Consider the following 15,748-nt stretch of genomic DNA (forward strand, 5'->3'; position numbering starts at 1 on the left):
CCAGCAATATATAGGATTAAGTTATTGTAAAGTATGTATATCAATCACCCCAGGAAAGAAAAGAAAAGGAAACAAAACGAAGAAAGAAGAAGAAGAAGAATCAAATATCCACAGGCAAGATAACAGACCACACAACCAGGCCCCCATACGACCATAGAAACACAGACCCCACAACGGCCAAAGCAGACCGAAACCACCAGTCAAACAAGAAAGCCAAGCTCCAAACTCCGTTACTCGCAAAAAAGAGGCCGAGGCCCCTTGATGTTGATGCTACTGTCATTGCCAATGCTCCCGTCATCGACGCTCCATCTCCGGGGCCCCAGTCGGATCGTGGGGAGGATCGCTGCCCCCATCCGTCTCTCTTTCTTGACGATGGGGGTCGGCTTCTCGAACTCTACAGTGGCTGTTACCGAGGAGCTCAGCGAGGACGAAGAGCAGTAGGATAAGGCTGTGGAGGGCCGGTGCGGGGACCTGGGTGGTAAGGGCCACTTCAGGCTGTTGATGCGGAGGGTGCTGATGTTGTTGCTTGTGGTTGATTGCAGGAGGTTGATGATGTCGACCAGAGACTTTCTGGAGCTTTGGCGCCAGGTTGAGTTGCGTTTGGCGTCTCCTTGAGATGATTTCTCGGTGGAATCTTCGAACAATGGAATGTTGCCCTGCTCGTCGTCGCTTTCCTCGGGGATATTCTCTATCATGCGGCTTTTGACCTCGGGGAGCTTTGCAGCTTTGGGAGGTAGGGTGGGAATCAGGTGTTCTTTTTGATTGTGACGGTCGTGGGTTCCTCTCGGGGTATCGCCGAGATCCATGTGGATGACTCTGACGTTGGCGTCTTTCGCAGAGTCTGCCTCTTTATTCTCGACTGGGAAGATCTCTTTCTCGTCCTCCTGGAGCCCGTCATGGTCGCTCAGGAGCTCCTCGGGGCAAATGGTCGTCTGCGAATCGACGGCTTCAACGAGTCGAACCGACATCCTCGCTGAGGACTTGCTGGGCACGGTTCGTGACGCTGCTGAAGAGGCCCGAGACGCTTCGCTCTCTGGCTGCGCGCCATGTTGCTCTTGGGCTGGAAATTTGAGCGGCTTCCGTCGCTGGATACAAGGAAGTATTGACGATATCAAGTCCATGCTTGCGATGGGCGGCCGTTCATAGATTCCCAGTACACTTTGAGGGTAAACTCTGAGTTCTTGGACCTGACGCAAATGGATCAGATGCAGTCGAGTTACAGCTACTCCTACCGACATATATAGATGCATCTCGTCGCCTCGCACTGGTAACCACTATGTCAACAAACAAATTAACCTTGTGCCTGACACTTGAGACATTATCTCGGCTAATGCATGGTTCCATCTATTTGATAGCTGAGAACTCGAACAGTTGGAGTATTATGCTCGGCATATAGTATAGCATAAAGTAAGGACCAGAAACATGTTTGAAGACTATTGCTTTACTTGCGTGACTGTAAGTGAGGCCTACTGGAGTAGGTCGTGTTCATATCAGTATATAGTTGATCGTAATCTTATGGATTTGCTGAGCTCTAATAGATGCATGGTAAGTTAGGGCTATGATACTGGCTCTCGGGGAGCATACCGAATCACTTCTACTCCAATTGATCCGGCCCCTTCTGACATTTGCTACATCATTCTCTGTCACCAGACACATTTACAGTTCAGATAGCACCTCATGCTTTGTTTACACGTTCTAAGAAAGTCACGTTCGCCTTTGAGCTAAATGCCGGCAATTGTCCGCCCCGCTATGGAAGGGAGGCAAGGGATAAGCTCCGTGCTTTCTCAAATACATGTGAAGATCCAAGAAAAATAGCCAAGAGTCCTTACATTCCGCAGGAAGAGGTTTAGCTAGACAGGATCAACAACACAGACGCGGTCCAGTGTTCATCTCGCTTATATTGGGGATCTACATTCCTAGTACCAAGGAGAAGCATCCAAGATCCAACTATCTCAATCTGGATTGCTGGCGTACGAAACATCGCAACAAAGCTAGATAGTCTAACCTCACAGCTTGCTTTGCCCTGCGGTTGCCGTGTACAACGACCTGGACCGATCGACGGCCTCGACAGCCTCTCTCTCAATCCGCTGCAGGAGGTCCGCGCACGTCGGGATGTCGTGAATCAGACCAATAACTTGACCAGCGGTCCATACCTGCGAATTAAACCATGTTAGTTTATGGAATCTCGGCGTAAACAAGGCGTGTCGACGGGAAGGGGGTAAGAACTTACACCGTAGTCAATGTCACCGTTCAGGAACACCTCGCGGCCTCTCTTGCCGCTAACGAAGGGCGCAATCTCGGCAAACTCGCCCGTCTTGCTCTCCTTCTCAACCTTCAGCGCCTCCTCCGTCACCTTGTTCTTGAACAGACGGGTGGTGTTCTTCCACCGTCTCATAACCAGGTTGGTGTTGTTCTCGTCTGACGCCACAATAGCCTCCTTGACCTTCTGATGGATGGGCGCCTCAACAGTGCACATGAACCGGGTACCCATGTTGATACCTTCCGCACCGAGCGCCAGCGCCGCCGCAAGACCCTGTCCGTCCGCGAACCCACCCGATGCGATGAAGGGAACCTTGAGCTCCTGACGTGCCCGGCTGAGAAGAATGAAGTTTGTGATGTCGTGCTCACCGACGTGGCCAGCGCACTCGAAGCCGTCGATGGAGAGGAAGTCCACGCCCAGCTTCACGGCGGACTTGGCGTGGCGGACAGTCGTGCACTTGTGCAGGATGATCGTGTTGGCCTTCTTCAGTTGCGAAATCACGGGGCCGGGGTTGTTGCCGGCTGTCTCAACGATCTTGATGCCCTCGTCGATGATCACTTGTGCGTAGGCGGCGTAGTCTGGGGGCACGAGGGCTGGGAGGAGGGTGAGGTTCACGCCAAAAGGCTTCTTGGTCATGGTTCGGCATCGGCGAATCTCCTTGCGGAGGTCTTCGGGGGTGGGTTGCGTGAGCGCAGTGAGCTTTGTTGAGTTAGCGATTGTCTTTCAGACTCGATTGTGTCGAGTGCTTCGTAGACGTACAATTCCCAGACCACCTGCGTTGCTAACCGCCGCAGCGAGTTCTGCGTATCCAACCCATTGCATACCTCCCTGTACAACAGGGACTGTAAATTCGTCAGCAACTCGAGCCCCATTCCACAACTCCAAGTCCATGCAACTCACTGGTGATGCCCAGTTTCCTCGTTAACGCAGTGTTGAAAGGCATCTTGTCGTGGAGACGAGCTAAGAGAATGAAACTCCACTATCAAGTTCTAGAAATGCGAAAATGGTTGAATTCTTCTATGCCAAAATCTTCTGAGAATCTCTAAAAAACAGGAAAGAAGCAGCTATTAACTAAGTTGCCCGCTTCGCTATGCTGAGAAATCGGCCGTTGTGCTGACCACTGTGAACTGTGTAACCGCGGGCCTCTTGGTGTGGACAATGCGAGTTGCCGAGGTCGAAAATTGTCAGCCTGCGGTTTGTCGGTCGACGATCCCTAATTCGGAGGTATCTCCAGATGGGCCGATGGCGTTTCGGACGTGGATTGTGGAGTAGATAGACCCCAGAGCCACCTAATCTTGACCTTTCAGGAGTGTCTGTATTTTGATGAGATGATCGAATAATAGTCATGTTCTTAGTACTACTCCTTACCCCGTAGTGTTTGTCTGTCTGGTGACTTGAGTGGATCACCGGAGCTCTTAGCATGTGATCCGGGGATTTTGTGCGGTGCATAAACTGCATAACCCGCGCCATTCAGCAATGGTACGAAGCTATGGAGGATCTACTCAGAGTAATATTTCCAATGCCTCGGGTTGATTGTTATAAACGATCATCAGGGATAGTAGTAGATATAGATATGGACCGAAAAGGTCTGCCACACACGGCGAACCAAGAACGCCATTATAATGCATAGATACATCCAAAAAACTATTTTATGATACCTCCTCCCTCTATTTGGCGCCTATTTGACTGGCCAGCCAAGTCTCATGTAGCTTTTTCTGTCTCTCCCAGTCCTTTCGAAGCTTCTTCGCCCGACTCTTCGTAATCTCCTCGCCTGCAGCATCGCGAGTAGGGAGACCCTCTTCATCCCAGGCGCTGTACTCGTTGGTCCGGAACATCTCCAGGTGGCTCAGCTTGCCCTTCTCCAGTTTCTTCAGAGCTTCCTTCTCCTTGTTCTCCTTTTCAATTTGTTTCTGGCGCGCCCGCGCTGCCTTTTCCTCCCGAGCCTGGATCAGCTCTCGGGTAACAGGACGGACCAAGGCAGGAAGGTTATCCCGGTCTTCAAGGTAGATGCCAAGATCGAACAGGTCGATGTCGCGAACGCGATCGCAGAGTGTCAGGATCTCCTTGCTAAGCGAATCGGATTCCTGGATAGAGGACACCTTAGTGCGGAAATTCGAAAGAAGTTCAGCATAAGGTCTTGCGGATTCAGTCAGGTCCTGCTCTGGCACGTCTCCCTTGTTCACAATCTCCGCAACAGCCTCCGCGGTAACTCCCTCCTTAGCTCGCGCAGCCTGGCGGAGCGAGTCACGCATGCTGGAGAGCGGATACAGGAAAGGCTTGGCTTCTTCAGGCACATCAATACCTGACCAGCCAATTTCCGTGCTGTCGGCGGTTGCGCTGCCATTCAAACCGAAGATATTGACCATCGAGGTCACCCAACGCGCGACAGCCTCGACATCCTTGGGATTGAGTGTAGACTTGTCGGCGCCGTTGTACTTTGAGATCAGCTCTGAAATCGCCCACATCGCTCCCTGCGTATTGAAGGAGTCGCAAAGATGTTCGAAAGTAGCCTTCTGCGCAGCCTCCAGTGCGGCAGGGAGAGTGGTGTCGGAGCCCGACGTCTGGCCTGATAGAGTCGCAGGATCCTTCATCTTGATGAAGAAGTTGTTGACTTTGTCCTCCCAAGAATTTCCAGCGCTGACGAGTTCCTCTGTGATTTCAACGCCGTCCCTCCAACCGCCGAGCAAGAAGACGATTCTGAGACTGCGCGGTGTCCACTCCTTTCTCTCTAGTGCCTCTCGGATGGTCGTGAAGTTCTTAAGCGACTTCGACATCTTTGAACCTTGAATCGACAGATGACCCATGTGCAAGAAATAGTTCACCCACTGATCGGTGTGGGAGTGGCCATGGGACCAATAAGCCTCACTCTGGGCCAGCTCATTGTCATGATGCGGGAAAGCTAGATCAATACCTCCGGAGTGGATATCCATCTGCTTGCCAAGCGTGGCCGAAGCCATCGCAGAGCATTCAATGTGCCAACCCGGCCTGCCCCGACCCCAGGAGCTCGTCCAGCTGGGCTCACCAGGCTTCGACGCCTTCCAAAGTGCAAAGTCGGAAGCTGAACGCTTCTCGGTTGTCTTCTTTGTCAATGCGCCTTCTCCCTCCGCGAGCAGCTTGTTATCGGACCGGCTCCAGGGCTCAAGCCGGGCATAGGGGTGCCCAGCATTCTCAAACGCAGTAATATCGAAGTATACTGAACCGTCATCCGTAACGTAGCCAAACTTGTTTTCAACGATCTTCTCCACGAAGTCCGCAATCTCAGCGCCATACTCGGTGACCCTAGTCAACTCGTCGGGGTCAAGGACGTTGAGATCGCGCATATCCTTCATGAACCGCTCCTCGTACTTCTTCGTCAACTTAGTGAAAATGGAATGATCGTCCGCATTGATCGAGGACCCCTTGAGCGAATCCAGATATGAGAGGAGGACGTCCTGAGCATTTGTGTAAAAGGACTCGGCGAAGCCCTTAGGGGTAGTAGCCTGGTCGAGGCCTTCCGCCTGCGTGATCACCTTCGTAGCTGACGCCACCGTCTTGATGTGCATCTTAACCTTTGCCTCGTCATCACCAGCTCTCTCATTACCGGGTAATGGTCCTCCATTCAACACAGTCGCGTAGACCTTCTCCACCTCCTCTTGATACTGCGCCGGCGGCAGATCGGGGTTCAGTAACGGAAGGTTCTTCTTCAAATAGGCAGTATATGCATTTCGCGCAACGTCCAGGACTTCAGCGTCGACGGTAGGGTGGGTGGAGACGAACTCGTTGAAGAGATGCTGCTGGCGCGCTCGGAGGATGATCTAGATGCCACTGCGTCAGCACAACTGCTAAAGTGACCAATGGTACAAGTAAAGACTTGCACACCTTGTCATCGACATCTGTAATATTCATAATAAACTTCACATCGAAATGAAAGTAGTCGCGCATGATACGCCGAATTATATCTGTGCTGACATAGTTCCTGGCATGGCCCAGATGGGAATCATCATAGACAGTCGGCCCACAAGCATACCAAGTCACCTTCTTTCCTTCAGGGTCAATAGGAATGAATGGATTCTTAGATCGCGTCAACGAATTCCAAATCTTCAGAGGTGGTAGGCGAGATTTGGCCTCGGGATACTCAGTTGGTTGCCGCCATGGCGGCTGCTGGCGCGCGGTGGCCATTGATCGAGAAAAAATCAACAGAGGAGAAAGGAGCGACAACCGGGACTTTGAGGGATTTATAAACGAGGAGACCGAGAGTGAAATACGAGAGAAGGATATGGGCATCAAGGACAGAGGAAAGAAGAGGAAGATGGAGATTTGGTACGACCACCTTTAAAACGAGGGGGAGGGGTTGAGCAATAATGTTTAACTGCCTAACTGGGTGACTCATTGAAGCCTGGGAGCCTGAGGTTTGAATGCGAATGGATAGGTCTAAGTCATGCAGCCAATCAGAGTCTTGCAGGGACCAGGAGTTGCTCGCCCTGACATCTAGCCCTGAGCCCTAAGCCCTGTGTATAAGCTGTTTCTGGTCTAGACCCTATCGGAGATTCTCCAAAGCTTGTCGCCGCTGTAGTACTATAGTTCAGAGATAAGTGACGGATTACTCGAGGATAGAGATATATCGGTCTAGCTTCTTTCCTCAACGACCTCCGTACCCTCTTCGCCGCTCCTCTGCGATTGCAGGCAGTCGCAATGGGCTCCCCATTCCTCAACCACCGCCTTCAGTCCGAATTGGGCGACCTTGCTTTACTTCATCTCCGCAGAGACCAGACCATCCCGACTATACTCAAACTAGAAGACGACGAAAATCAGGGTTACAAGGAGGGAAAAGTCACCAACACTCGTTTCGGGTCATTTCCACACAGCACGCTTATCGATCAACCATGGGGATCGCAGATTGTCGCCTCTGTAGTAGACACAGGGTCCCGGGGCCGCAAGAATCAGCCGTCCAAGAAGCGCAAAGCGGATGATTTGGACACCCCGACATCGAACAAGGAGGAGGCGCAATCTTATCCTGGCACGCCCCGCGCGGCCGCCAGCGGGTTCCTCCATCTTCTATACCCTACGCCGGAGTTATGGACCGCGTCGCTCCCGCATCGGACGCAGGTTGTCTACACACCGGACTACAGCTACATCCTGCATCGGCTCTGCGTTCGCCCCGGGAGCACAATCATCGAGGCTGGGGCTGGGAGCGGCTCGTTCACACATGCATCCGTCCGCGCAGTCTTTAACGGATACCCCTCCGCGGCACCCGCAGCTAAGAAAAGAAGGCTAGGCAAGGTCTGCAGTTTCGAATTCCACGCACAGCGCGCACAACGAGTCCGGGAAGAGATCCACGACCACGGCCTGGATGGACTGGTCGAGGTGACGCATCGTGATGTTTACGAAGATGGATTCCTTCTTGGGGACCCGAAGACCGGAAAATCGCCCAAAGCCAACGCGATCTTCCTCGACCTGCCTGCGCCATGGCTCGCGCTCAAGCATCTCGTTCGCCGGCCCCCTTCGGGAGCGGAGTCGCCTCTCGATCCCTCGTCGCCGGTGTATATATGCACGTTCTCCCCGTGTATCGAGCAGGTGCAGCGGACGATCAGCACACTCCGCGAGCATTCTTGGCTCTCAATATCGATGGTTGAGGTAAACCACCACCGGATTGATGTCAAACGCGAACGATGCGGATTAGATTGTGAAGGTGTCCGGGGCGCAACCGTCTTCCCCAAGTCCGTGGACGAAGCAGTCGCAAAGATGCGCGCCGTCGAGGAACACTCGAGAAGATTCCGCGAGTCGCTCCTTCAAGAGAGCGACGATGAAGGCACCGCCTCCGACAAACCAGCAGCAACCAAGTCAGAGAAGACAGAAGTTGAAGAGAAATTCCTACACGACATACCGCAGCAGTCGGACACAACCGCAGCTCCATCCTCAACCCCATCGTACGATCTCGGCCGCCTGGTACATCGCACCGAACCGGACCTGAAAACTCATACATCGTATCTTGTCTTTGCTATTCTACCCCGCGAATGGACAGAGGAAGACGAGCAAAGGTGTCGGCAGACCTGGCCGGCTCAGAAGACAGGGGGCTCACCGGACGCAGGAAAACCGAAAGGCAAGAAGCAATTAAAAAAGGAAGCGAAGGAGAAGGAGGCGCAGGAAGAGGTGCAAAAGTCAGCAGACATTCCTGCGCAGCCCCAGGAAGCCCAATTATAGATCGGAATTTTCGCTATTGTGATATAATCTAGACGCTTGAAATACAAGGTGAATAATCAGGCACCTCAAGATCCTGACTTCATATATGCCATAAAAACTGGGGGATTTTCCGTCCAACATGTAACCATGGGATCCTGATGTATATGCGAGTGTATATATACAATGAGAATCAGTGCGTAAGAGAATTGTACCCCGTGGGCGCAGCACAAGAGTTTAAGATATCAACCAGAATATGCCAATGCATTCGAGATATGGTATGAATGAGAAAATGGGCTTAAAGTGATGAGTGATGTAAACGTGGTCAGAACCAGAGTATCGTAGGAGCAGACATAAGACATGCATCCTTGAAGTCTCAAACTTTTCCTGATGACGGATGGCGTGATGTCTTAGAGGTTGTTCTCTGCCTTGAACTTGTCCCAGGCTTCGTTCAGGACACCAAAAACTGCCCCTGCGATCATGCGCTGCTCGGTCGTGGCGTTGGTAGGAATCTAGCTCGTTTTAGCCGAGGTCTCTTCACCAATGGCGCAAAAAGCAACATACCTTGTCAGGATGCACTTTGGCAATCCCCTTCATGTACTGCACCTTGACTTTATTTGGCAGAATTAACTCTGACATGTTGACCTTCTTCCAGCCTGCTTCCGGCCACAGAACTGTGTCCAGGCTAGCGAGCAGTGCGCGAAGGTTGTCCTGCTTCCCGCCCTTCCAGGCCGTTAGCCGTGCATCGACACTTTCGCCGAGAGCAAATTTCTCCTCGTCCGCGCGCTCGGCTGCCTGGTTAGCAGCTCGCAAACGGCTGACAGCCTCGGAGGATCCGCTCGTCGACGGCGAGCCACCTCGGAGTTCGTTCAAGGCCGACGGCTTCTTCGGAGCAGGTGCTGGTGGTCGCTTCGCCGGCGCGGAAGGTTTCGGTGCGGGTTTGCTGATACCAGCAGCTTTTTCGCATCTGTTCCGGCCTTGGATACTAGTACTTCCACCATGGCCGTTCTCGACCGCCTGTCTCCACGCTTGAGCGGCATCGGCCCAGTGTTCCAATTGTTCCAAGGCTTCGGCCTTGCGCATCAAGGCTTTGCCATAGAAATCTTTCATTGGCTTTGCCGTTTCACCGTTAGCGAGATCAATGGTCTCAGCTTCTCCTTTTGAAGGGCCAATGAGCTCCAAAATGGCGTCCGCATCACCGATGGCCACTTTCGGCTCGCCGACCTTCAAGGCTGTCATCGCACGGTTACTGCGGATGATGATGGTGATGGGATGCTTATCAGGTAGCATCGTGAGGGCAGCGGTGAAGGCATCGTGAGCGGCGGCATAGTCACCTCTTTTGTATGCCTCTGCACCTTTCTCACGATGCCTGTGAGTCGACATAAGACTTTCCTGTGACAGCTGCGGAACGACTCGCGCAGGAGCCTTGGGCCGAACAGGAAGAGGTTTTGATGGTGCAGGTGGCTTTGGAGATTGTGCTGGGGGAGGAGTGAGCCGCGAACGGTTGGCTGGCGGTCTTTGTGCAGAAGAATCGAATAAATCCACGTTGGCCTCAGGAGCAGATGGTTGCGCAACAGGCCGTCTCCTTCTAGCAGGGCTAACGTACGCTTGTGCGGTCTGCTCTTCAACCAGGTTTTTGGACACACGAGACCTGGGATCCAGTGGTTCGTTTCTCAACTGCTGCTGCATCAAAGCGGGCTGCGGGGTACGCGCCTCTCCAGCTTGGGGCTGTTGGCTTCGTAAGCCATTGGTATGCGTTCGCGACGAGGGCCTTTCGCTGGCCCGAGATTGATTACGAGACGGCCGGGGAGCAGCCCCAGGTTCAAGGAGAAGAGCCTCATCTGTTAGAACATCGGGCCTCCTGCGCGAGGTTTCAGTAGCCCGGTCGTCACTGTCAGTTGGCTGTGGCCAAGGCTCCTGACGGGCCGAAGCGTCTTTAAGCCATCGCGGCTGGGACTGATCATGCTCTGAGTTGAGCTCATTAACAACCTGCTGAACCTTTTTGCTCCCCTGTTTCCACAGCGAATTCGCAGTCTTCAAGAAATTGTTACCAAAAGTAGCGGCAATCTGTGACGGATCTTTGCTTGCCGATGCTGGGGACCGATTGCTAGCACGACTTCTCGACTGCTCCTCTCTCATCCAGGAAGGGACGTCACGATCTTGTCTTGAGCTCCGCTCTTTGCTGCGTTCCTGATGGTCGAAATCACGGTCGATGGCTGGTGCTCTATTTTTGGATTTCTGACGAGCTTCTTCATGTGCCTGCGTCAGAAGCAGACTCACAGCAGCTTGGATGTCGGTTCCAGACGCCGTTGCCCGTAGTGCCTGGCTGGCCTTATCTGCGGGAAAACCCATGTCTACAAGCTCTGCAATCGCCCGATCAACACCATTGGACGGCTTGGGGGAAGGCACATCTTCCTCATGGATGACGGGGGATGAGGGTTTCGGCGACGGCTCGGGTGCGGGGCGAGAGACCTCAGAAACTGGCTTTCCCAGCAAGCCAAGGAAGTCATCGTCGTCGGTCTGAGCGGGCTGCGGGGTTGCTGTTGGCTTCGACTTTAGCTGATTGAGGCCAAAGGGATCATCGTCGATCTCATTGAATGACATTCCACTGGTCTTGTGCAGCTGCGCCGCCGCGATAGAGGCGCTCTGCGCAATCTGCGGCGAGGGGCTCGGGCTCGGGATCGGGAAGTTCGTCGAAGCATCTACAGGCGCAGAGGCGTCGAAAGCAGCAAGAAGATCATCCTCATCGGCGGACGGAGATCGCTGCGGTACAGGTCTCGACTTCGATGCAAAGGGATTCTTGTTCCCKGTCTTCTCCAAGTGATCCCAGAATTGAGCATTTTGCCCCCCGTATTGTGATTCAAACTTAGACCTATTCTCTGCTTCCTTTCTGGCGCGCTCTTCTTGCAGCCTCTTTTGTTGCTCTAGGAGAGATAGTTTCTTATTATTCGCATTTGCTGAACCAAAGGATACAAGATTCGCAAAGCTGTCGTTGTCCGGGGTCGCCGACTTGGACGGTGGGTGAGAGGGGCCAGTGGCAGAAAGGGGAGTAGATCGGCCAGAAACGTTATTGCGCGTCACAGTGGGAAACGAGAATCCGGAGCCCAGAGGTGGGGGCTTCTGAGCGTTCGTTGAAGAGTTGGATGTCCAACTTAGTCCGTTCAGGTCGTCCATTGTGATTGTGTGAAGAGGAACGACAAGCGGAGGTCTGGAGGGGCCGGAATTAGGAGAAAGATAGACGTAGATGAGAGAATTCCATGATCTGATCTCACCATCGAATACCACCAGGGCCGAGTGAGTTGATTGAGCACGAAGTGAACAGGAACCTGCCTCGGAGAGAGCGTGCTTTCCTACCTTTCACCTACTGTCTCCTCAATGTCGCCGTCAATTGCCCCCTGTAGATAGAGAGACCCGTAATTGTGGCTGTGGTAGCTCAGGTGGCTGCGCAGCGGTCAATGTGGCTCGTGAAATAACCACGTGATGTTTGATCACGTGCAATACTTGGAGGCTTAGCCTTGTATGGAGTAGATTCCATACAGACTACGGAGTAAGGTACCTACGGTTACTTCGTAGGCCTTCGGCATTTCAGTCGTGTTACAATACCGTACCAGGGTTACAGGTGCCCACAGCACTAGGTACCTTCCTTTATGCACGGCTCAGCAGTATTAGCACATGCTACCTTAGCGAATGGCAACTGATCCGATTTAAGCCTTTCAAGAGGGTCCCGATTTACTCTATTATTAATAACAACTTGCGACTCGAGGGATGATCATCAAAGCTTCTTATTTGAGATTCTCTCAAAACCCTGGGCCTAGGGCATCGCTTGATGATGGTGTGTGGAGAGCTGGTACCTTAAGATTACTCCAATACCTACCAAGTCGGTGGTACCGTCATATCTGCATGGATGTCTGGGCAAAGGACATGCCCTGGAGACTATTGACTAGGACGATGGATTATGATCAGATCACCAGGGAGGTGAGGGAAAAAGCCTCATTGTCGACACCCTTATTTGGCATTGCAGAGTCTCCAATTACCAACTTAGGGTGCGTTCCAATCTAAAAGACCAGGTACCATGGTACACAATGATACTATCAAAGTCAGATCTGGCAGAAGGACAGATGACGCCGAAGATGCTTGACAGTCCAGGCTCCACTTTCAGTTTTCAGTACGCACTACAGAGGTCGACTGCGCGGGATCAGCAGTACACGATGTTTGTAATGGCCTAGCAGTGGACCAAGTTACAACTTACGACTCAACTTTCCCTCTCAGGAGGCATCTCATTGGCTGTCAGGTAAGCAATAGGCGAGCGCTACTGTGAGCCTGCGAAGATCCTTGGAGAGTGCAAAGTACAGGACGATTGCATGGAGATATGGGCGGAGCCAGTTGTCTGTCTGCCACCTTATCATGTTCCTTGCCCCAACTCCTACGGAGCACGTCCAGCAGTTTGAAAGAGAGTGGACAACTCCGGCACTAAGACTAGAAAGTATACCTTGGTGTGACATGGCATATGTTCCTACATTAGACTCGGTCTGCATGAATCACGTAAGGTGATCACTAATGAAATCATATCGACTTTGCCGCATCCAGAAGCATTAACATGCTTCCATATCGGCTAGCTAAAAGAGGGGAGGTTCGGCATTGTTGTCGACGACAGAAAAGAGGTGCCTGGCAGACGAAAAATTATCGTGCTACCTTACCATTTTTCCATGATTTCAGCATGGACCTTCGCAATGTTAACAAATAATGGCAGATGGAACTATAGTCAATTAATCGCGGGGTTAGCAGACTTAAATGAGAACACGGCCCGAGACTTAAGCAAGTCAATTCGGTGTTCTCTCCTTTTCGCAAAACACTAAAATAGAGCCAGTCCATTCGCACTCGATTCCGCTCAGCAGTAAGACGGATAATTTACCCAATTGATATGGAAGGTTCTAACGGACTGGGCCTCTGAGAGGTGAATCTGAGCCGACGAAGCACGAGCTAAGAAGCACATGCAAGTCGAAAAACAACCCCTCAGAGACAGAAGCCAAAATGAAACCCTCGACAAATAAACTCGAAACCCAGCAGTCCCAGCAGTACGGCCAGGATCGTGTCTCCCGCGCTAGTCTTGCCGCCGGTGCATTGAGGTTTAAAGACGGAGTCCAAGGGGTTGTAAAGCAAAGACACTGTCATCTATGCTAGCTGTTAGCCTGTTAGGCCTAGGGAGCAGCCCGCCTTTGTCACAGATTGCCTGACCTTCGTATCTCCCTAAATGACCTCGAACGGAGTTTTATTACACCAGAAGGTTACAGAGAGAGTAAACACCACGCACAAAGTATTCCAGAAATGCAAAAAAGAACATAGGATGAAGCTAAGATGCGAAGTCAATGATACAATACGTACCGCTATATTCAGTAGCCGTTCTGTGGAGTCTACAGGCTATGGCTCGGCATCTGAGCTCACAGTGGGTCTGCTGAACAGTCTGCTTCAGCCGTTGGAGTCCAAGCATGATCATCAGGATCAAAGTAAAAGCATTGCATTATTCGCCACTCATCAGTCTAATGAGTGGAAAGGTTGAGCTATTCTTGTCAACAACAACAATAACAACAACAACAAGAAGAAGAAGACGAAGAAGGGAGATGCAAGCAGCTTTGGGCCAACAGCATGTGAGTTTTGAATATTGACTTACTTGGCATGTAGCCAGTGGCGTCAAGTATTTGTGGGGCTTGCAATTTGCATATAACAATGGCATACTCATCTCTCAGTCAGTCAGTCTCTCGCCAGTGCCAATAGATAGTTGTTATTATTATGTAGGTCTACGGAATATTGAGGACATGTGTCAAGACTCAGAACTAAGCGGCGTAAGGTGCGAGATGGTGGCGAGGATTAAAACACCAGCCACCAAAATGGAAGTGTTGGAGAGTAGTCTAAGGATCCGGACCGGCCAGAAATCTAGATCCGCTTTCCGCACCCTTGGGGCGAGGGGGAGAAGAGGAAAAGATCCGGACCGGTTTGAATGGCGAATGACTCCTGAATCCTGACCCATATCTAGATAGATAGTCTAAATACGGAGAAGTGCCATAAATGATAAGTCCTTATTATTGGCCTTGTCCACCTGGCTGTCCGTGCTCGTACCGGCCTAACTGTTGTGGGTAAAAGAAAGTGAGATGCTAATGGCGTATGTAGTAAAAGTAACCTAGTGCTGCACTACCAGTACTACTACCGTCAAGTTCTTTCACCTGAGTGTACCTACTTGGTAGAAAGTCATGATTGATAAGTACTACAGAGTCCCTAACCAGTCATTATTCTAGGCCGGTACTCCGTACTCCGTAGTAGCAGGTGAATTATCATGCATCCACCTCATGTGCCTCTTTTATCCAGAATAATAGGTATGACAGCAGTGTCATTTCTGCGGGGTTGGTTATTCCGGCAGTAGTACAGTAACCAAGTCAGAATGCATCAATCATATCAAACATCGGAATCTGCCTGCTAAGTAGTAGTACTAGTAGTAAGATTGAAGACCAACCCTGGATCCAACTTTTATTTAAAAAAAGCGAACGTAATATTCTGTATCCTTTTGAGATTTTTTTTTCTTAGTTTGGACCTTAACTCGGGTCCTACGCGGGGCAGAAAAATCACCCCTCTTCCCCTTGAAAGTCGAGTGGAACGGAAGAATGAAAGGATCTGTTTGACTGGCAACACTACCTAAGCTTCCCTGAACTTGCTGGATGCCTCCTTTTGAGTTCGTCCCTCTCTTTTGCAAAATTGCAAAGCTCTCCACCAGTCCACGCCCCAACTCCCATTGTCGACTGCGGTGATTGCACACTCACAAGTGCTAATCCTGAATGGTGCTAGATAAAATGCTCAATATCGTACCTAAAGTTCTCTGATTCCGCTTAATAACGCCGAGTTGTCTTTCAATTGTTCAATTGAGAAAGGTCCAGTCGCCCACCCGCCCCGCTTGATTATTACTAGTATTATCATTTTTTACTGCGTATTATGATTTATATTTCCCAGGTTCTCCTGCGCCTTTATTAATCACGTTATTATTATTAACTATATTCCCATACCGATAATATTTATTTATTTATTGTTGCTTTTTTGAAATTAAATTTTCATTCCTAGGGGAAAATCAGCGAGGGGGCGCAACCCGTCCACCAACTCTCAGTCAAACCAGCGACAAGCTCAAAACAAACGCTTCCTCCGTGTCTCCAGGTATCGGCCGCAGATCATCATCTTTTTGATGTGCACTGTCTCCTTTCCCCTTCAGTGAAACTTGGCCGATCTCTGTCTTGCGCCTTTTACTTTCTCGAAAATCAACCTCACTTTAGATACTCTCCAGTCTAACACCTT

The 15,748-nt window shown here is 51.2% G+C and overlaps 5 protein-coding genes across 5 annotated transcripts; 1 reads left to right on the forward strand and 4 right to left on the reverse strand.

Moving 5' to 3' along the window:
* Window positions 1-230: 230 nt before the first annotated feature.
* Asppvi_004745 (uncharacterized protein) lies at window positions 231-1,121 on the reverse strand (the record flags this gene model as incomplete). The annotated part of the gene is made up of 1 exon (XM_043300693.1): window positions 231-1,121. One exon carries the CDS (start codon window positions 1,119-1,121, stop codon window positions 231-233), a length of 891 nt encoding a protein of 296 aa, XP_043156628.1.
* An 885-nt stretch (window positions 1,122-2,006) lies between these two features.
* Asppvi_004746 (NAD(P)H-dependent flavin oxidoreductase) lies at window positions 2,007-3,203 on the reverse strand (the record flags this gene model as incomplete). Its single annotated transcript, XM_043300694.1, has 4 exons — window positions 2,007-2,153; window positions 2,231-2,959; window positions 3,020-3,102; window positions 3,161-3,203. 4 exons carry the CDS (start codon window positions 3,201-3,203, stop codon window positions 2,007-2,009), a joined length of 1,002 nt encoding a protein of 333 aa, XP_043156629.1.
* A 724-nt stretch (window positions 3,204-3,927) lies between these two features.
* On the reverse strand, window positions 3,928-6,418 carry Asppvi_004747 (cysteine--tRNA ligase; the record flags this gene model as incomplete). Its single annotated transcript, XM_043300695.1, has 2 exons — window positions 3,928-6,054; window positions 6,119-6,418. The coding sequence occupies 2 exons, from the start codon at window positions 6,416-6,418 to the stop codon at window positions 3,928-3,930; spliced, it is 2,427 nt and encodes an 808-aa protein (XP_043156630.1).
* A 513-nt stretch (window positions 6,419-6,931) lies between these two features.
* On the forward strand, window positions 6,932-8,440 carry trm61 (tRNA 1-methyladenosine methyltransferase subunit GCD14; the record flags this gene model as incomplete). The annotated part of the gene is made up of 1 exon (XM_043300696.1): window positions 6,932-8,440. One exon carries the CDS (start codon window positions 6,932-6,934, stop codon window positions 8,438-8,440), a length of 1,509 nt encoding a protein of 502 aa, XP_043156631.1.
* Window positions 8,441-8,826: 386 nt separating this feature from the next.
* On the reverse strand, window positions 8,827-11,590 carry Asppvi_004749 (UBA/TS-N domain protein; the record flags this gene model as incomplete). The annotated part of the gene is made up of 2 exons (XM_043300697.1): window positions 8,827-8,928; window positions 8,981-11,590. The coding sequence occupies 2 exons, from the start codon at window positions 11,588-11,590 to the stop codon at window positions 8,827-8,829; spliced, it is 2,712 nt and encodes a 903-aa protein (XP_043156632.1).
* Window positions 11,591-15,748: the final 4,158 nt, after the last annotated feature.

The sequence above is a fragment of the Aspergillus pseudoviridinutans genome (genome assembly GCF_018340605.1).
Source record: "Aspergillus pseudoviridinutans IFM 55266 DNA, scaffold_3, whole genome shotgun sequence".
Lineage (NCBI taxonomy): Eukaryota > Fungi > Ascomycota > Eurotiomycetes > Eurotiales > Aspergillaceae > Aspergillus > Aspergillus pseudoviridinutans.